This window comes from Strix uralensis, chromosome 26 (assembly GCF_047716275.1).
Source record: "Strix uralensis isolate ZFMK-TIS-50842 chromosome 26, bStrUra1, whole genome shotgun sequence".
Lineage (NCBI taxonomy): Eukaryota > Metazoa > Chordata > Aves > Strigiformes > Strigidae > Strix > Strix uralensis.
Genome location: NC_133997.1, coordinates 1,217,049 through 1,236,674, shown reverse-complemented (window position 1 = coordinate 1,236,674; position 19,626 = coordinate 1,217,049). Strand labels below are relative to the sequence as shown.

General features: G+C 68.3%; 2 protein-coding genes across 4 annotated transcripts; one reads left to right on the top strand and one right to left on the bottom strand.

Moving 5' to 3' along the window:
- Positions 1-24: 24 nt before the first annotated feature.
- On the top strand, positions 25-16,594 carry PCSK7 (proprotein convertase subtilisin/kexin type 7). 3 transcript variants are annotated; one of them, XM_074894846.1, is made up of 16 exons: positions 25-84; positions 1,207-1,686; positions 2,083-2,217; positions 2,655-2,820; positions 4,192-4,282; positions 4,841-4,895; positions 5,922-6,060; positions 6,641-6,741; positions 9,883-10,050; positions 11,055-11,162; positions 12,053-12,155; positions 14,309-14,465; positions 14,574-14,668; positions 14,819-14,912; positions 15,124-15,241; positions 15,380-16,594. In XM_074894846.1, exons 2-16 carry the CDS (start codon positions 1,219-1,221, stop codon positions 15,788-15,790), a joined length of 2,409 nt encoding a protein of 802 aa, XP_074750947.1. In that variant the 5' UTR covers positions 25-84; positions 1,207-1,218; the 3' UTR covers positions 15,791-16,594. The 3 variants fall into 3 exon arrangements, with proteins under 3 accessions (XP_074750947.1, XP_074750949.1, XP_074750948.1); XM_074894847.1 differs by lacking the exon at positions 25-84 and adding an exon at positions 389-785; XM_074894848.1 differs by lacking the exons at positions 25-84; positions 11,055-11,162 and having other exon boundaries at positions 386-1,686.
- Positions 16,595-16,861: 267 nt separating this feature from the next.
- On the bottom strand, positions 16,862-19,176 carry TAGLN (transgelin). Its single transcript, XM_074894849.1, has 5 exons — positions 19,122-19,176; positions 18,026-18,225; positions 17,754-17,931; positions 17,564-17,666; positions 16,862-17,429 (listed from the first exon to the last, which is right to left on the bottom strand). Exons 2-5 carry the CDS (start codon positions 18,203-18,205, stop codon positions 17,288-17,290), a joined length of 603 nt encoding a protein of 200 aa, XP_074750950.1. The 5' UTR covers positions 18,206-18,225; positions 19,122-19,176; the 3' UTR covers positions 16,862-17,287.
- Positions 19,177-19,626: the final 450 nt, after the last annotated feature.

Here is a 19,626-nt window from a genome sequence, read left to right as displayed (position 1 = left end):
GGGAGGTCGCGGCGCCGCCGCCGCCGGAAGTGACGTCGCTGTCAGCGGCCGCGGGCGTCCGGCGGCGGCCCAGGCCCGGCCCCGGTGAGCGCCCGGCGCGGCGAGGGGGGGCGGGACGCGGCCCCTGGGCCCTGCCCGCGCCCCGGCTGGGCGGAGGGGGGCACCGGCCCGGCTGGCACCGGGGCTGAGCGCGGCCTGCCCGCCCCGGGCGACGCGGGAAGGGCCGCGGCGGGCGCCCGGCCTGCCCCGGGGAGCTGGGGGGGGCGGACACCGGCGGCAGGCGGGGGAGGAGCGGGCTGTCCCCGCGCCCCGGGGGCCCCGCAGCTCCGGCCGCCCGCGCCTGGGCTCCTGCCCGAGGCCGAGGCCTGTCCGCCTGCCCGCTGGGGCGGGGAGCGCCGGGCCTGCCCCGGCCCGCCGGGCTCCGGCCGCTGCGGGCGCTCCCTGGAGGTGCCGCTCTCGGGGCGCAGAGGCGGCCGCGGGCGGCTACAGCCCGTCTGGGAGGGAGGGAAACCCGGACCGCGGTGTCCGGCACGAAGCGCGGCCGGTGAGTCGCGTCAGAGGCTTTGGGAGCGGATGGAGAGCGGCCGGGGCGGCCGCCAGCAGCGGAGCGCTGCGGGGCGTCGAGCTCCGGGCGGCACGGCCGCGGGTACGGAAACGGAGCGCGACCTCGGGAGGCGCTTCCCCCCGCCACACCGTGCCACGGCTGGGGGAGCGGGCTGGAACGGGGCTCGGTGGCGGTTTCCACCCGTGGCGGGTGAAAACAGGTTCCTCTGGCCACGCGGCAGGTGAGAAACGAGCTCGGCGGGGCTTCCCCAGAAGAGGAACTGGCTCTCGGCTGCGGGGCCTGGCGTCGCTCGTGACCTTTGTGTCCGTGTCGGGCCACGGCGGGAGAGGGGAGTGGCCCCGCTTCTGCCCGTGGCTGCACGGTGTGCCCGGGGCCGCCACGCCGGCAGGCTGGGCCGTGGCCAGGACCGATCCCTGCCCGGCCTGGGTGCGGCCTCCCAGGGCTGCGCTGCTGTGAAGGAGCCGCCTCGGCCGGGGCTTCCCTGGAGGGGATCTCTGCTGTGCCGGGGCGCTGTTGGCTCGCCCAGGTGTGCCGGCATTGCCCGCCACGAGCCACGGGGCTCCCTGGGACCTTCGGGTGCAGCCGTGGCCCGTTGCGGGTCAGGAGAGATTCTCACCGGTTTGCTTCTGTGCCGTTGGCAGCCCGCCTGTCTGATGCCGCATTGGGAGCGGAGGGGGCCGCGATGGAGCGCAGGGATGGAGGCCACGCTCTGTATTCACACGTGCCTTTGGCTGAGCACCGCTTGGGTCCCCCTCGCCTCCACCGACGGACTGGCCTGCGACGGGCAGCGCGCTGGCGGCGCTGAGGCCCGGCACGGCGAGCTGACGTGGGCTGTCAGCCTGGACGCGCCCGAGGAGGAGCTGGAGCAGCGGGCGGAGGAGCTGGCCCGGACTGCAGGGCTGGTGAACATGGGCCGCGTCGGGGAGCTCAAGGGCCATTACCTCTTCACCTACCAGCCCGGCGGGCAGGCGGCAAGCGAGCCCGAAGCAATAAGGAGGTCGGTGGACACTTTGTTTGCACAGCACGACAGCGTGCGGTGGCACTCGGAGCAGAAGCTTCTGAAGCGCTCCAAACGCAGCCTGCACTTTAACGATCCCAAATACCCCCAGCAGTGGCATCTGGTGAGTGGTTTTGCAGCTCCTGTTGTGCCCGCCGGCTCGGGCCGGCCCTGTGGCCGCGAGCGAGCGTTCATGTGGCAGGCAAATGGCCGCCTGCTGTTTGGGTGGCCAGGAGGAAGCGCGCCCGGAGCTCACCGTGCTCGCCGTGCTGACAGGAGGCACCTCCCGCAGCTGGGGTGGGCAGAGGGGTGTTGGCTCCGTGGCTTGAGCAGCAGTCGCTTGCTGTCCGCCTCAAACGAGTCTCCCGTGGCTGCCCTGTGGCTCCTCCCTGCGCCCCCAGCCTGGCCCCGGCCCCGCACGTCGCAGCCAGCGTGCCCGAAGGCTCTGGGAGCCCCTTTCCTCGTGGCTGACCCGCTCCTCCGCTTTTCCTCTCCCCTCGCTCTCCTTTCTGGCACGTAGAACAACCGCAAGAGCCCCGGGAAGGACATCAACGTCACGGGCGTCTGGGAGCGGAACGTGACGGGGCGCGGGGTGACGGTGGTGGTGGTGGACGACGGGGTGGAGCACACCATCAAAGACATCCAGCCAAATTACGTGAGTGCCGGCGCCGCGGCGGGCGGGCGCGGGGGCAGGCTGGAGGCTGGGCAGCGGGAGCAGGCGAGCGCTCGGCTGCAGCGGGGCCTGACCCACGCTCACACCCTGCGCTTGGCCGGGGCGGGACGGGCCAGTGGCAAACCTCTCCCTGGGAGATCTTGCAGCCAAGGTGCAGGGTTACCGGCCTTTGTGCTACCCGGGGGGCACGGGCAAGGGCTGGCCTCCCTCTGAGCCGCAGCAGTGGCTAAAGCTGGCTCTGCTGGGCCCTCTACCCCAGCAGCTGGTAGTGTTGTTGAGCTGCAGCCCTGTGGGGAAGCAGCCGCTAAGCTCCCACACCTTGCAGGCCACGCTTAGCCCACGCAGCACGCTCTTAAGCCCTGTTTTTCCCAAAGAGAGGAGAGCAGGGCACTGAGCTGCCACTGCGGGTCCATTTTCAGAGCCCGGAAGGCAGCTATGACTTGAACTCCAACGACCCCGACCCTATGCCTCACCCTGACGAGGAGAACGGCAACCACCATGGCACCCGCTGTGCCGGGGAGATCGCGGCCGTGCCCAACAACAGCTTCTGCACAGTGGGAGTTGCCTACGGGAGCCGCATTGCAGGTGCGTGCACGCCGCAGCACCCCGACGTGCCGTGCTCATCTCCGGTTCTGCGGGGCCGGTTCCTGGCAGAGCGGGGTAGGGCTGCACCGGGGTGGCTTTTCCAGAGGACTCCCAGCATGACGCCTTGTGCGGAGGCCGGGGTGCGAAGGTCCGGCCGTGTCTGTCTCCTCTGTGAAGCCGGCGCCAGTGCTGCTGTGGCTGGGCTGTCTCCAGAGCAATCCTGCTCCTTCCCGGAGGGGCGAGACCCCGGTGCTGGGCAGGGTGTGTCCCTGGCAGAGCAGGGGACGGTGCTGCTGTGCCGCAACCTGGGACGGGATTCGCTCCGTTCCTGGCAGATGGTGCCACGTTCCCCGGCTGCGGCAGGGGCGGGAGGGGAGCGGGTGGGTCCCGGGGTGCCTGCAGGGCACTGGGGGTGGGGAGCTCACCCAAGGGTGCTGCAGGCGGTGCAGGGCGCTCCCTGAGCAGCCGCCCTGATGGCTCCAGCCAGCCTGGGAGGCTGCGGGCAGAGCTAGCAAAGCCCAGCTGGCAGAAGGAAAGCTGAGCTTAGCCCCAGTGCAGAGACTAGGGAGGATTTAACTTCCTTGGGCTTCAGCGGGGAGAGCGGCATGTCCCGAGCTGGCCGCTCCGCTCCTGCGCGGGGGCGGCGCTGATGCGACAGCGAAAAGCCGCGTGTGCCGTGGCGGGCGAGAGCTGAGACGGGTGGGCGGCTGCGCTGTTTATAAATTGGCTTTGCCGAGCTGCAGGCCTGGTTTCCATTTGTAACACCCTTTGCCAGCCTAAACTGTGATGCCAAACAGTAATTTTCGGTGGTGGGGGTCACTGAGAGCTCAGCACTGCTGGAGAAGTGGCCTTGACCTCCGGCCTGAGCGCAGTGGTTGGGCTGTTCCCGGTCCGTTGAGCCCTCCCCTCAGCAGGCGAGCGTGCCGTCCGTCCCAGAGTGGCGGCTTTTGGCGCCTTGGGAGGGGAGGCGATTGCTGCAGGCAGGGAGCAGCCCTGGAAAGCAGCGGGATAACGGGGGGTGGGATGAGAGGAGGCCCCTGGGGAGCTGCGCTCTGGGCAGGGGGGCTCAGGGGCGGGCGGTGCCGGGTTGTGCCACCGCCATCACCAGCTTGGTTCTGGCAGTGGGACCAGGGGACTGGCTCGGCAGAAAAGCCGGGTGCGGCGGACACGGAGCTGTGCCGGAGGGTGAACCTCCAGTCCCTCACACACACGTAGCTCCTGTGGGCTGCTCGGCAGGGTCATGGCTCCGAGAGATCTGGCTCCGTCAGGCGGGGAGAGTGGGTGTCTGCGGTGTGAACCTGCCGAGGAATTTGTTGGCACTGTTTAGACAGCTTGCTTTGATCCCTCTGCTCATGTTTCTCTGTCCTGCAGGCATCCGGGTGCTGGACGGGCCCCTCACCGACAGCATGGAGGCCATCGCCTTCAACAAGCACTATCAGATCAACGACATCTACAGCTGCAGGTGAGCCCTGAGGGGACCCCACGCCGGCCGCTCTGGCTGCCAGTGAAGGGCTGTGGGGCTCACGGCTGAGCGCTCGCACCGGCTCCTCCCCGGGGCGGCTGCGCGCCCCTGCCCTGCGCTCAGCGCGCGGGGCCTCCGCGGCCGGGCCTCGAGAGGGTCTGGGAACATGAGGCGAAGAGGAACAGCGCTCTTCCCGGGACTGGAGAGTGTGTCCCACGGGCTGGCAGAGCGGGAGGGGCACCGTGCCTCCCGCTGTGTTTGGGGAGCCCCAGCTGAGCCGTGTGACGGGGACTGGAATGTGTGAGAGCTGGTGGTTAAATAAAAATCAAACGTTTTGTCCAGTGGAATCTGACCTGGGGGCACCGTGCAAACAGGACGGTGATATCCCAGCAGCGAGGGGCCAACCTGACGGGTGGGAAAGTACAGCACCCTCCGATCCCAGTGGCGGTGCTGGGAGCAGCTGGTGGCTGCTTGTAGCTCACTGGAAGGGCCAACTGGAATGGAGGAGTTGCTGTCTGCGGCGCTGGGGCGGTCGCTTCATGGTGTTTCTCTTTGCAGCTGGGGTCCAGATGACGATGGGAAAACGGTGGATGGCCCCCATCAACTGGGAAAGGTAAAAACCAGTCCCAGCAGCACGGGTGCCCCCGGGCCTGCCCTCCGGTGCCCACGGTTCCATCCGTTTGCTTCCATCGCTGCCCGCAGAGGTGCTGCCGGGCACCTTGTAGCGCGGGGGGGTGACGCGGCTGCAGGAGGGCAGCGTTCGGGCGCTGGCAGATGAGCTTTCCAAGGGGAGGCTGGGTCCAGCACGAAAATGCTCTTTCACAACCGGGGCTGTTATTCCGATGACTTCTGTGACCCAAGGGACGCTCTGTGCTGGGGAGACCGAGCGCTCCTGGGGGGGCTCACGAGGCCGGGAGCGTCCCTGCGAATGCTGGGAGTAAATAAGGGGCTGCGGTGGGGGGAGGAGGCAGCGCTGAGGCGGCCCCTTCCCGGGCTGTGAGGGTGTTCCGGCAGCGCCCGTGCTGCAGACCCGCGGTGGGGTGCACCCAGCCTGCCCGTGCCCGGCTGCCGCAGCGCAGGGGCCGCAGAGAGGGCTCGTGGATGGGGCCCCGCAGCCGGCACCGCGTTGCTCCCGGGACGTGGCTCTGCTGGATCTCTCTTTCCCTGTCAGCCTTCTGCTGTGCTGCTCTGGCCGCAGGACAGCGGTTGCTGCACTGTTTGGTGCGAGGCTGACAGCAGAGCCATCAGCTCACCCTGACAAATGCTTTCCAGTCCTGCCAGTTAATTTATTCGCTCCCTGCATGCAGAGGCAGCTGCCACAAGCTCTGGGATGCAGAGCACAAGCAAAGCTCACTTCACCCCAGCAGAGCGTCCGGGGGCCTTTCCGTCCGGCGCCGCGCGTGCTGACGGGAGGGCGGAGGAGGAGGAGGGGGGCTGCTTCCCGCGGGGTCGCTCCCGCGCCCGTCCCTCAGACCCGCGCCCTTTCCTAGGCGGGGACGATGCCTGGGCCAGCTGCCGGCCGGGAAATGTTCCTCCCTTGCGGGGTGGTGCAGTCGTGTTCCCCGGCGAAGGCAGAACCCTCGGGGATCCGCGGGGAAGGGCTCGCGCGCCCTGAGCTGTGCCCGTCCCTTCTCCGCAGGCCGCCCTGCAGCACGGCGTGATCGCGGGTCGCAGGGGCTTTGGGAGCATTTTCGTCGTGGCCAGCGGCAACGGCGGGCAGCACAGCGACAACTGCAACTACGACGGCTACGCCAACTCCATCTACACTGTCACCATAGGTGAGCGCACGTGTCTTCTGCCTCATTCCTTCCCAGCGTGGAAAAGTGAGATCACCCCAAAAGCACCAAACCGGCCCAGCTGGGAGCTGGCCGGAGACTGGGAATGTGTGGGAGGCGTGGCTCCTCTGGGGGTGGCCACAGCGGCCTGGAGAGCTGTGCTGGGCTCCAGCCCCCCAATCTACAGATTTGTTTGGACCCACAGAGCAAAAGGAGGCCCAAGGAATTCCTGCCTGCGTTCAGGCCTCCATCGCTGGGGCTGGGACAGACACGCTGAGGGAGCGACCCCAAATGCAGCGTTCCCAGCGCGTGTGTTAGGAAAGAAACAGCCAATCCACCTTCTTGAGGGCAGGAGCTACACGAGGGGTAGAAGATCTGTGTAATACTAAGCACAGTGAAAGGGTGTTCATTGTGGCTGCCTTTCCTGTAGATCTTCCAGCTGTGAAAAATGCAGGCTTGGCTCTGGTTTCCCTGCCCAGCTGCCGGCAGTGAGCAGGACAGGCTCCTGGGGGCTCGTCACCTCGAGTTCTGCAGTTCAGAGCAAACAGGCTTCATACAGTCGATGCCTTTCCCCTGTCCCCAGGCGCAGTGGACGAGACGGGCTCCATGCCGTTCTACGCCGAGGAGTGTGCCTCCATGTTAGCCGTGACCTTCAGCGGCGGGGACAAGATGATGAGGAGCATTGTGAGTACCACGCGCAGCACTCGCCTTGCCCCGTGCTCCAGGAACGTCGTCCGGGGAGCTCCCCCGGCCCAGCCCCGGGCCCAGCCGGCACAAAACAAGCTTTATCCCGGCTGTGTGCGCCCCTCTGCGCAGCGAGGAGGGAGCCTGGGGCTCGACTCCGTGCCACTGTGGGCTTTCCTGAGGAGACGGGTGGCTGTGGCGGCGGCTCAGCTCTGTGGGGGTGCGGCATGCCCTGCCCCGCCAGCCCCCCGCGCTTCTGCCCCGAAGGGAGCATGGGGGGGCCGGGAGCAGGGTTGGGCTCTTTAAACTACTCGGCCCCAGCTCCTCTGTTCTGGCACGTGTGCCTCTCCTGGCTGAACTTTTCTGAGTATTTTTATCAGCTTTTCCTTTTTTTGCCAAAAAATGACTTCTTGTCAACAAAATGTCCTTTTTGCCCGAGCCAAGCGGCGAGGCCTGTTTTCCCCGGCCCCAGGCCCGACCCAGCACGTTCCCCGCTTGGTGCTGGTGCACTCGGGGGGCTCTCAGGCCAGCCAGCCCACGGGGGGGTCGCGGGGGTCTGACAGACGGGGGACAGTGCCCAGGGGTGCGAGCAGGGATGTGCGGCTGTGGCTCTGTGCCTGCCAGCGGGGAGCTGAATCCCGGCCTGTCAGACAGGCTTCCATGCCTGCTGGGTAAACTGGGGGAACCGGGCGAGCCCAGGTTCCTCACCCACCTGGTCGGGACTCCGCAAGCTCCTCGTGCAGGCCAGAGCCAGGGCAGGAATCCGTCTGCGGCACGGGGCAATCGGCCTGGAGCAACGGCTCAGCTCACACAGTAGGGAAGGGAAAACCCAGAATGGCGCTAATTTTTCCTTTCAGAAAGAAATTCAGTTGTCCCAGGCTGGTTTGGAAACTAGTGACGCTAGGGAAAAAGGGAATGGCAGCCAGGCAAGGGCTCTGCTGCACTTTCACCAGGAGTTTGGGGTTTATGCCCAGCGTCCCCCAAGGCTGCTGCTGCTGTGAGTGCTCTGAAGGGCCCAAATGCCCCTTTGTTTCGAACAGTGGCTCTGTGGGAGCGTAACGGAGCAGGCGAGAGGCCGCGCGTAGCCGAGGCACGGCACGTGCCAGAGAGCCGGCCGGTTGCTTCACCGTACTGCCATGGCTCCTTTTGGCAGCCCATGCCACGTTAAAACTTCCCTGCCCCTTTTCCTGGAGGATAGTCTGCTCCTAAATGCCCTTTAACTGAGCTCCGGTGGTGGCAGGAGTTAACTTCTCAGCAGCCGTCTGCTGGGTGTTTTTTTCTTTTACCAGACTATAAACTTTGTGTGGTTTCCTTAATGGGAAGAATTTAATACGGCTTCTGGCACTGGCTGCATTTCCTACTGAAAGTTTGTGCCGCTGAGGGTGTTCGTTGGAGGACACGCAGCGTCCGGGCGCAAGTTGCGCTTGTTAAGAGCTGGCAGAGCGTTCCGGAGCCAGGCACGGAAGGCAGCAAACCCCAGCGCGTTGGGCCGTGTGGGCTGTCTGCCCGCGGGGAGCGCAGGGAGACGGGCGCAGGTGGTTTGCGGCGAGGTGTCCCAATTCGGGAACGTCCCGATGCCTCTTTGGAGGCTCTGTGTGCTCTGCTCTCCCGGGCCATGGTTCGGAGCGATGCAAAGCTGCCATTCCCCAGCCTTGGCTAAACACCACGCAGACGGCGGCTGCGAAGGCGCTCGCTCTCCTGCCCTGGCCGGGCTGCGCCTCTCGCCGGGGAGCTGCACTGTCGTCCTGCCCGCCGTGAGCTGCGCTTTGCTGGGTCTCCGTGGCCTGGCCAGGCGCTGTCGGGGAGATGTCTGCACGCTGTTCAGCAGCTAATCTCAGAGCCTCTCCCCCTGCTCTTATTCTGGTCTGGGCCCAGGGAGGATGATGGGATCTCTGACTGCCCCTCCCATCTCCCAGCCTGATCTCAGCAACCGCAGAGAGAGCAGAGAGAAAGAAAGCTGTGTGCTGCAAATTCCTCCCTCCTGCCTGGGGGGAAGCCGCCCGTGTGGACCAGACAGCTGGGAGACAGACAGACCAGATGTGGCTCCTGTGGGCAGGGGGTTAAGGACCATCTCCCCGTGTCTTTGCTCTGGACGGGGGGTCCTTGGGCATCCAGAGAACTTCCTCGTTTGGCCTGAGAGCCCTGTACAGCGGGACTCATGCTCTGGGCGCTGGGTGCGGGCTGGGTGCTGCCCCAGCTCATCCTTCCCTGCCCCTGTTTCCCTGTGGCGGTCGCAGAGGCGGGAGTGTCCCTGGGCGAGGGGCCGTGGGCGCTCGGCTGCAGTCCCTCCTTCCCTCTGGAATAGCAGACGGGTGCAAAGGTGCTGCGGGAGCATCTGTGGTGCCCTTCAGAGGCTGCTGCGTGCCCTGGCACAGCACAGAGAAGCCCAGCCCTTCGACCCCGCGGTGCGTGCGGCAGCGCTCTCCCCTGCCACGCTCTCCCCTGCCACGCTCTCCCCTGCCACGCTTTCCTCTGCCTCGCTCCGATTCCAGCGTGGTGCCAGACCTCGCACCTCATGCCCGCTCAGAGGCTTTCCCCTCAGTTTGCCCGGGGCAGAGGCGTTGGGGCAGATGCTGACTGCACAACACACCTTGTGATGGCCGGGACAGTCGGCTCAGCCCGGCCAGAGGTGTCCTGAGCTGGACAAGGTCTGCGCTGTCCTTGGTAAAATAATAACCAGGTGCCCCCGAGAGCCCTTGGTGCTGAGGGGACCCAGGCTGCTGGGGAGGAGAGCTGCTGACCCTGTCCTGCCTCCCGACTTGCTCCCGGTGTTCCAGGCCTCCCCCTCGTGTGTCCAGCCCATGGGGGATCTTTTCCTCCTCACCAGCCTGCCCTTGCTCACGAGCCCCCCACCCTCTGCCCGGTTCCCCACCGGGAGCACGGCTGCTGGCCCCGTTTGTGCCTGTTGTGCTCGCGTGTTGCTGCATCCAGGGGGGTGGGGGGAGCCTCAGAGCCCCTGTCTCTCGTGTGGAGGTCACGCTCTCCCGATCCCCGGGGTTTGGCTGGTGGTTGTGTCACAGGCCGCTGGTGTGGCAAGGGCACAGCCTGGGGCCAGGAGCAGGTGGCTCGAGTCCCTCTCCCGGCCCCCGCAGCGTGGTGAGTGGTGGCCTGACGGGAGGCACCTCTCCTCGTTCTCGGCAGGTGACCACAGACTGGGATCTGCAGAAGGGCACGGGCTGCACCGAGGGCCACACTGGGACATCGGCTGCCGCTCCGCTTGCAGCCGGCATGATCGCGCTGATGCTGCAGGTGCGGCCGTGTCTCACCTGGCGAGACGTCCAGCACATCATTGTCTTCACTGCCACCAAGGTGAGTGGCTGTCCCTCCCTCTCCCTCCCTCTCCCTCCCGCTCCCTCCCAGGCCTGCCCTTCCGGACGCTGTGGGACGCTGAGGTCCTGCTGTGCACATCCTTGTTTATGTCTGCCTGCCCCTCTATAAATCTCGGTGTTGTCTGGCTCCCAGCAAGGGGACTGCGTTCTCCCCTCGCCCCTTGTTCCTCCCAGGAATGCGGCTGAGGCGTTTTCCTCCGTCCTGATAATATACGGGGTATTTGCTGCAGGAATGCCTCCGTCTGCCGGCTGGCAGGGGCACATCTCCGCGGTGCCAGCCCGCAGTCGGGGCGGTGGGCGAGCAGGGAGCTCTGCCTCTGCCTTTCCTCGGGCTCTGCGGAGCGTCGGGCTCTTGGGAGCAGACGTGACAGGGAGCTGGGCGGCGAACGCGGCCCTTCCCTTCGCTCGGCTCGGCTCGACTCCAGCACAGCTTCGCTGCGCAGCGCAGCAGGGGGAATGGGCAGGAGCTGCCCCCTTCGGCCTGGGGATGGGGCTTCTTCCGCACCCCTCTGGGGAGCAGGAGCCGTGCCCAGCAGGTGCTGTGCTCACTTTGGCACGGGGCCGTGCTTTCCACAGCTACAAGCCAGCGGTGCCGGAGTCCTACGACCCGAGAAGTGATGGGACCCAGATCTGTCCTGGCCCAGCTCTTGTTGATTTAAAGGACTGGGCTCCTTCTCCCCAAGGCTTCCGTCGTCCCACGGGCTGTGGCTGGGGCAGCGGGGAGCAGCTGGGATGTTTCAGAGCAGAGGCATCTGTGCCCTTTCATGCTGTTTGATTTCCTTTCGGAGGAGCTGGGACGCCTGTTTGTCCCGGGACTTGTTTCAAACACTGGTCAACCCGTTCCTTTCGAATAAGGCCACGAGGGTTTGATTCCCCGCTGCCTCGGGCTATTTCTGATCCCCTTCCCCTCAGGCCCAGTTCCCTTTGCTTGCGGGGCTGCGGGGGGACCCCGCGGTGACAAGGCTGTCCTGCCTTTCTTTTCAGTACGAGGATCGTCGCGCCAAGTGGGACACCAACCAGGCCGGCTTCCGCCACAGCCACCAGCACGGCTTCGGCCTGCTGAACGCCTGGAGGCTGGTGAACGCCGCCAAGGTGACTGTCCCCCCCCCGGCACGGCCTGCCCCGCCCACCGGCGGCCACCGGCGCTGTCCTGGCAGCACCACGGGGCCACGCTTGCCGCTCAGGGCCAGCGCTTTGGCCACCATCCTGCCGGCCCTCGCTGTAAGGCTGCTTTTGGTATGAAGTAACGAGGCTTTCGGCAACGCCTGCAACCTGCCCCCGAGCCGCTGCGCTCTCAGCACTATATATAGCCATGGGCGAGAGCCTTCGCTGGGGGGAGACGACAGCTCTGATTCATGGCTTGGGGAGCTTCGTCAGCAGCCCCAGCGCCTTCCCCCCGCGCAGCTGGCTCCAGGGAGCGCATCATACCCCGAGGAAACGGGGCGTCGTCAGCTCTGGGGGCTGCTGGGGCTGCCGGGAGAGCGGTGTGCTCAGAGCGGGCGGGGGCATCCCCATCCCTTCCTGCCTGCACCTCCGGTCGCGTGGAGACCAGGCCGTGTCCTCTCGGTTGCCAGCAATGCCCCCAGCTCTGCGGGACGTAGAGGCTGCTCTCTCTTCTGGCCGGGCTTTGGGTTCTGCTGCATCTCTGCCCCGCTGTGCCAGGGCTTGAGGTGGAATGGCTTCACGTAACCACTCAAAGCCACTCGAGCGGTGGCGGAGACGAACCCCGAGTCTCAGTTGGCCCCTGCGGGCCTGGCAGTCGCTTTCCCTTGGCTCCCAGGGGTGTGGGCACTCCTCTGCAGCCCCCGCGTGCTGCCTGGGGGGCCATGCCCCTCGGGAGAGGCCCCTGGGCCTGGGCCCCATCCACACGCGTTAGATGTGCTCCGGGTAGGAGCAGCTCGCAGGAGCAGTGGAAGATCACAAGGCGGACGTGTGGGGAAGGCACAGCCTCGTGCTGAGTCCTCCTGCCTTTCCCCTGACAGATCTGGGAGTCCGTCCCGTACCTCGCCTCGTACGTGAGCCCTGCCCTGAAGGAGGGCCGGAGCATCCCGTTGCTCCCGCAGGAGCTGGAGGTCGCCTGGAACGGTAAGAGTCGGCGTCCCTCGCGGCAGCACGTGCTCGCACACACCGGGGCCGGGGACCCAGCCCGCTGCCACTGCCATGGGGCGCAGCTGGGTGTGCCAGCGGCCTGGCAGGGGAAGCCCTGGGCTGCCAAAGCCACGGAGGGGTTAAGCGTTGGGCTGGCTGGGTTTTTTCCCTCGCTCTGCTCTTTCCGTTGCCCTTCCCCAGGGGATCTGTGGCTGGTGATGCCGTCCCCTCCCCAGAGCTCCATCCGTAGATTGATGTCATGGAGGAGCCAGACGGGCCTTAGCGAGTGTGGCCGGGCTGGGCAGCTGCCAGACCCGCTCCTCTGCCTTTGACCATTTTAGGTAACGCTGCAGCTCCCGACTTGGCGGCCTCTGGCCACACAAACAAGGCTGCTCAGGCTGCTACCAGTGGGATGCAGAGCTCAGGCCCAAGCCCTTCAGGCTCCCTGGGCACAGCCGCTGGCACTGAGGCTGGGCCACTGGCCCCCTCCCCACGTCGCCAGAGATGCCGTCCCGGGGGGCCTGACCCTGCACCCCAGCGGCAGCTCCTGTGGAGGTGCTGGGGGTTGGCAGCGCCTGGAGCCTGTTCCCCAGGACAGGAGCCCTGGGAAGCGTCCGGAGCTCGGCAGGCCGGCACCCCCTCACCGGTGTCCTGTCCCTCCCCTCCTTGCCACAGGCTGAGCAGGTGCTGGGCAGGCGCTGGGCTCCTGCTCTCCCCCTGGCCCCTGCCCGCCTGGGCTGCTCACCCCGGAGGGACGCAGGGGGGACACCCCGCTCTGGGGCTGGTGGCAGGGTCACCCTGCTCTGCCTCTGGGGAGAGGGCTGGGGGCCAAGCAGCTCCTCCTGCCCTCAAAGGAGCTGTGAGCTGCCAGCTGGGCCACAAGCACAGCTTGGAAGAGGGAGAAAAGAGGCACTTTGGAGAAGTAGGGGCTGTGGACGGGGGCACCGCTGTCCCCCAGGTACCCACTGGGAGTTAACCCTGGCCCCGCGTGGCCCCGGGGAGTGTGCTGGCCAGCCGCTGCAGGCCAATGCCCACTCCCGGGGTGCTGCGGGGACCTGGGGGGGCACCTACCCGCCGCTCGGCCGGGGCTGCCGGGGGAAAGCCGAGCCACTGGCTGGAGTGTGCCGGGGTTCCCTGCGCTATAATTAGCGGCTCCAGGGCTGGGAGCGTCTGCGGAGCTGCAGACGGTCTGAGGTGGGATCAGGGAGCCTGGACAGCAGGCTGCTCACCCCAGGCCTCTTTCCAAACTGGGCTCCCACGGAGCTGTGGGCTCTGAGCAGCCTCTGGGGCCGCCAGAAGCTGGCACGAACCCAGGCGGGGAGGCTTTGATGAAGGATGAGGCGTTACCTCACGGCAGTGGCCAAAGCGCTCCGGGTGGGCTCCTGAACCCACAGGCCCTGAGCCAGGCCCAGGGCCGAGCTGTCGGGGAGCCCGTGGGGCAGCGGTGTGGGCAGCAGCTGGACCCCCCCCGTGAAACCAGGACGCGGCTGCAGGCAAGAGAGAGGCTGCTGGTTAAGGAGCGGCGGCGAGGCCTGCCTGGGCCCCCTCCTCCCGAGCCGGGGAGAGCGGGGCTTCCTCTCATCTTCCCGCTCGGGGACGTGCTGGGAGATGCCCCGGCGGCTTTCCCACTGCTAATGCTGCTCTTTCACCCCTCCTTCCTCACCGCCTCCTCCTCACCTCTCTCTCACCATCCTGCCTGGCCCTGGCTGAGCTCAGGGAGGGGACGAAGGGCACCACTGCAGGCAGGGGACAGCCAGTGCCAGGTGCCTCCTGCGCCTCTGTTCCGGGAGGATCTGACAGCCTCTGGCCCATGTCAAGCAGCCCGAGCCCGATGTGGGGTGGCTGGGGGGAGCATGCCAGGACACCGTTCCCTGTGCCCGGCCGGGAGGTGTGGGGACACACACGGGGGCTCCTCACAGAGCGTGGCCCAGGGCCAGGCCACCCAGCACAGCCCAGCCTTGCCACGTGGGGTGTGCCTGCCCCGGCTCCCGCCTCTCGCTGCGGGGCCACAGGCACGCGGGGGCAGGCGGAGGAGGCAGAGGCAAGCGCGTGTCCCCTGGCAAGCAGCACAGCAGCCCCTTAAGGCCAGCCAGAAGCGGGGACTTGATCATGGCCGCCAGCCTCAGCAGCCTCTGCCTTCCCTTTGCCAGTCACCCCCGCCGACCTGCAGCTCTCCGGCATGAGAACCCTGGAGCACGTGGCCGTCACCGTCACCATAACCCACCCCCGCCGCGGCAACCTGGAGATCAGGCTCTTCTGCCCCAGCGGCATGATGTCCCTGATCGGGACCACCAGGAGCATGGACTCGTAAGCGCCGTGGGGGACGGGGCGTGGAGGCTGCTGCAACGGGGCAGGACACCTGGCCCCACCCCGGGTCCGGCCCTTCACGGGTTGTTTCTCCTCGCCCTTCGGCAGGGACCCCAGCGGCTTTGCCGACTGGACCTTCTCCACGGTGCGGTGCTGGGGCGAGGAAGCGCAGGGCACATACAGACTGGTCATCAGGGACATCGGTGAGTCCCTCCTTCCCGGGATCCTTGCGGGGCGGGGGCAGTGGCTCCGTGCTGCGGCCTGGGGAGCTGCCAGCTCAGCACCGGGGCGGCCGTGGGGTAGCTGGGCCGGGCAGGAGAGCTCCTGGCCCATCCAACACGTTTTCTCCCCAGGAGATGAGAGTCTGAGGCCTGGGACCCTGAGGCAGTGGCAGCTGACGCTGTATGGCTCCGCCTGGTCGCCAGCGGAGATGAAGGACCGGCAGAGGTGGGACACTGCGCCCTGTCTTGGCAGGGAGAGGGGAGACAGGGGGGCTAAGGGCCATTACCCCTCACAGGGAGCCGTGGGAAGGGGCTCTGCAGGCTGGGCCTGACCCCGGAGGGCAGCCCGCGGGGCGGAGGAGCCGTGCTGGAGCGCTCGCGGCCCTGGCTGGAGCAGCCCAGCCTGCGGGACCCTCACGGGCGCCTCTGTCCCCCAGGCTGCTGGAGGAGGCCATGAGCGGGCGGTACCTGCGCAGCGACTTCGCCCTGCCCTGCCCGCCGGGGCTGGCCATCCCCGAGGAGCAGCGCTACACCATCACAGCCAACACCCTCAAGGTGAGCGCCCACGAGCCGGGGGTCGGCACACCCCGTCCTCGGTGGGTGGGACCCCCCTCGCCACTCCTCCCGGCACGGGGCCCTCTCTGCAGGGAGTGGCTGAGGGCTTTGTTTCTCAAGGGGTTTCCTCCTCCGCAGACCCTCCTGCTGTTGGGGTGCTTCGCCGTGTTCTGGACTTTCTACTACATGCTGGAGGTTTGCCTGACACGGAACAACGTGGGGCTGGACCTGGCCTGCAACGGCTCCGCCGCCTGCAAGTGGTACCAGCCGGGTGGGAAGCACAGAGCCCTGGAGAGCAGCCTGGAGATGGAGGCTGTGCCGCTCTACCGGGAGAAGGACCTCGAGGACGTCGAGATGGAGTGTGAGCACCCGCAGCCTGCCCGGGAGGGCGAGGGGCAGGAGGGGCCCTGGACCCCCGCGCACCCCAAACCTCCCGGCAGCGGCAGAGCCACGGCCTTCGCCGAGGCGGCCCCCGCCAGCGCAGGGTTCCGGGGCCGGGAGGCGGCCCCCGAGCTGCTCTCGGAGGACAGGGAGCACCAGGCGTGCTAGCGGGGGCTGGGGCTCGGGGCCGGGACCCTCCTTGGTCCGTCCTTCCCGCGCCCGGGCAGTGGCGGCTCCCCGGGCCATGCCGCTGCGTCCTGCGCCAGGCAGCCTCGGCAGGGGCTCAGAAACGAGGAGGAAGAGCGCTGGCGGCGGAAGGGGAGCTTCCCTTGCCCTCGCTCTGGAAAACAAAGCAAGCCTTAAACCCATTCCTAACGGAGCCCGGCCTGCCGCGCCACTCAGGGCTTCCCTTTGTGCGTGGAGCAGGGCCCCGCGCCGTGACGCTCCCTCCTGGGCACAGGGCGGCCGTGGCAGAGCTCCGCACCCAGCCCCCCGCAGCACGGGGAAGGGCTGAGCCTGGAAAACGCAGCAGAGCCCCCGCAGCTGCCTCCGCAGGCAGGGACCCCCCAGCGCTGCCGCTTTCCTGCCCCGCTGGGCTGGGAGCTGGCCCGTGCCCACCAGTTAAGCCCAGCTTAGGAGCAGGGTGCCATTTTGCCCATCTCCAGCCAGCGCTTGCTCCCTGTCCCCCGTGCTCCGACCCCGCCACCTCCCCCCGGGCAGGCGAGCGGCCGTGGGGCCAGCATGGCAGCAGGGCTTCCCCGGGCCGTCCCCTTGCTGCGTGGCCGAGGCCGCGGGCGATGCCTGGGGGAGGAAGGGGGGGTCGAGTTGCTCTGGCAGTGGCTCATCTGCGAGCGGCGCCGGCTTGTTCGTGTGTCTTTGGGTTCATCGGTTTATTTTTTTAAAGCTGGGGTTTGTTTTTTAATCAGCAACGCCCTTTTGTGTAGCTTTCCAAATAAAGTCTGAAAAACCCTCCTCTCCTCTCCCCACCCCATCCCTCCTCCGCCCTCCCAGCGCTTTCTCGCTGGAGAAACACGAGGCCCCTGGCACCCTCGGGAGGAGCGAGGAGGAAGGTGGGTGCTGTGGCCACGGCTCTGGTTCTCCCACGTTTGGAGCTGGAAGAAGGAGCCGAGGTGGCCCAGGTGGCCCGAGCGGCTCTCGCCAAGGGCGGCTTTGGCTCTCCCGGCACCACTGTGAGGGGGCGGGCGGGAGGAAACCGTGTCAGGCCGCGCTAGATGGATATAGATGAATAACTTTTTAATTTGGACAAAAAACAAGTACAAAACCGAGGCCGATTTCTTTCCTCCCCGATCGCGAGGATCTCTGCGGCGGTGGCGGCGCGGGGCTGGTGCGGGGCTGCGGGCAGGCGGGGCGGCTCCAGGGGCCGGGGCCCTTCCCACCCACCGCCCCGGGGGAGGGCGGCGGGGCACCCATGGGTGCCGGCGAGCGCGGGGCCGGCTGGCGGCTGGGGTGTGCGGCGGGGGCGTGCGGGGCCGGAGGGGAGAGGCCGAGCGCGGCGGGGGCGTTGGCGTCGGCTGGCGGTTGCTTTTCAATAAATACCAATCGGTGAGGGGCGGTGGCGGCCGCCGGCGCTCGGGCGGCTGCGGGGCCGGGGGGAGCGGAGGCGGCGGTCCCGGCGGGAGGGCGGGGGGCGGCGAGGGGGGCTGCCTAGCTGATGATCTGCCGGGGCCGGCCGTAGCTCATCCCCGCCTGTGACGCCCCTTTGTTGGTCCCCATCTGTAGGCCGATGACGTTCTTGCCCTCCTTCAGCTGGCTCTCGGTGAACTCCCGCTTGTGCTCCTGCGCCTTCCTGCGGGGCGGAGGGAGAGCCCATGTGGCACCCGCCCCCGCCCCCGGGGGGCCCCAGTCGCCCCCCCAGCAAAGAGGGGCAGCCACGGGGAGAGGGGGGGTCCCTGCACGCCGGGGCCGCGCTCCCTCACTTACTTCATGAACCAGTTGGGGTCCCCGTGGTAGTTCCCGTCGTTCTTGGTGACCGCGAGGCTCCCCAGGGCCATCAGCGTCCTCTGCACCGCCGCCATGTCCTTGGCTGCCAAGGGAGGGAGCAGCGTCAGGGCCAGCACGGCAGCCCCGGCCCCCCCCGACCCCCCAAACCACGGCCGCCCCCCGCCCGCACCTTCAAAGAGGTCGACGGTCTGGAACATGTCGGTCTTGATGACGCCGTAGTCCTCGGCCGCCTTGAGGAACTGGGCGATCTGCTCCATCTGCTTGAAGACCATGGTGGGGGGGGCGTCGGGGACCTTGACGGGCTTGGCACCGTCGGGGTAGAGGCTGTTCACCAGCCGGCTGAGGACCTGCCGGCAGAGCAGAGGCCGGGCTCGCCGCGCTGTGCCGCGCACGCCGCCGGCCGTGGAGCTCCCCGCCGCCCGCCCCGGCCCCCCCACTTACGATGCCGTTCTTCAGCCAGACCTGGAAGCCCAGGCGGCCCCGCTCGGGGCGACCCACGGCCGCCCCGCACTGCGCCACGATCCACTCCACCAGCCGGTCCTCCAGCTCGTCGTCGTACTTCTTCTCGATCTTGGACTGGACGTCCCTGCTCATGCCATAGGCCGGGCCCTTGTTCGCCATGTCTGCGGCGGGCGGGAGAGCTGGCGCCGCCACGGGGACCGTCAGGCTGCGGAGAGGCCGTGCCCGTGCCCGGGGGCCCCCCCGGCACCCCACAGCATCCACCTCCCGGCTCTTCCCTCGCCACGCCACGGCCCTTCAGCTCCGCATTCGGAGGTGAGTGCGCGGCCGCGACCCCCACAGCGTGTCCCACGAGCCGTCCCCACGCCCTGGCTCATCCCCGGCCCCCGCCCCCTCGGCACCAACATCCTGGGGGGGCTGTGGCACGGCTTGGTGCCTGTGGCACCCCGGCTCTGCTCCTTCCCGTGTGGCTCCCTGCCTCAAGCTGCCACGTGCCGGTGCTCTCCCATCTGGTGGCCAGTTGCCCGGTGCCTGCCCCAGGCAGACGCGCCCCAGCTCTCGCCAGACGGGCTCTGAGACCCGGCACAGCTCAGGGCAGCGGAGGACGCCGGCCCCGCTCGCTGCCGGTGACGTGAGGGTACCCCACGAGCCCCCCGGGTTAGGCAGCAGCACCCCACGAGCCCCCCCCGGGCACCGCCGGCTGCCGCAGCAGCTCCGCAGGGGGGTCGCGCGCAGACCCCAGCCTCGCCGGGCACGGCTCCCTCGGACGCACGGCTGTGCCCGCTGGCCACCGGCCACCCCCAGCCCCGCCGGCCCCGAGCCCATCTCCCGGCCCCGCCGAGGCACGGGCTGGAAACGGGCAAGCGGGGGCTGGCGTCGCGCCCCTCCGCCGTGCCCCGAGCCCCTGCGGCCCCTCCGGAGCCCGGGCAGCGGCTGCCCCTCCCGGGGAGCCTCAGCCGGGAGCGGCGGCACAATCCGAGTGGTCCCGGGGAGCGTCTCCCCGGTGGCAGGAGCAGAATCGCAGCAGCCCGGTGCCGGGGGCCCCCCACCCCCGCCGCCCCCCCGCCGCGGGACTCACGGGCGGCTGCTGGCGGAGCGCGGGGGCTGCTCGGCCGGAGCGGACTCTGCACACTTGGAGGCGGCCCCGCGCTAAAAGGCCGGGCCGGGCCCGTGATGTCAGCGCGGCCGGGGGGCCGGTCCCGCCCCCCCCCCCCTCCCGGGGGGCGCCGGCCCCGCAGCGCACCGGGACTCTGGCCCGGGCACCATATTTGGGGAAAGACTCCGAAAATCGGCGAGTCGGGCCCGTGCCTGAGCATTCCCCGCGTTCCTCCGCCCCAGCGGGATCGGGGGCAGGGAGGAAGCGGGGCCGGGGGCTGCTGGACTAAGTCCTTTTATAGCCAGGCGCTCGCCGGCCCGCGGCTCCCGCCGAGGGTTTCTGCCCTGGCTTCAGGGCTGGTTGCCCCGCGGGCTCGGTGCCGGGGCGGCGAGCGGGGCTGCGGGTCCCCCGGCCCATGCCCAGGCTCCCCCCGGCCCGGCCCGCGGGGTCCAGGGCACAGCGAGACCCGCAGCACCCCGGGCCGCGA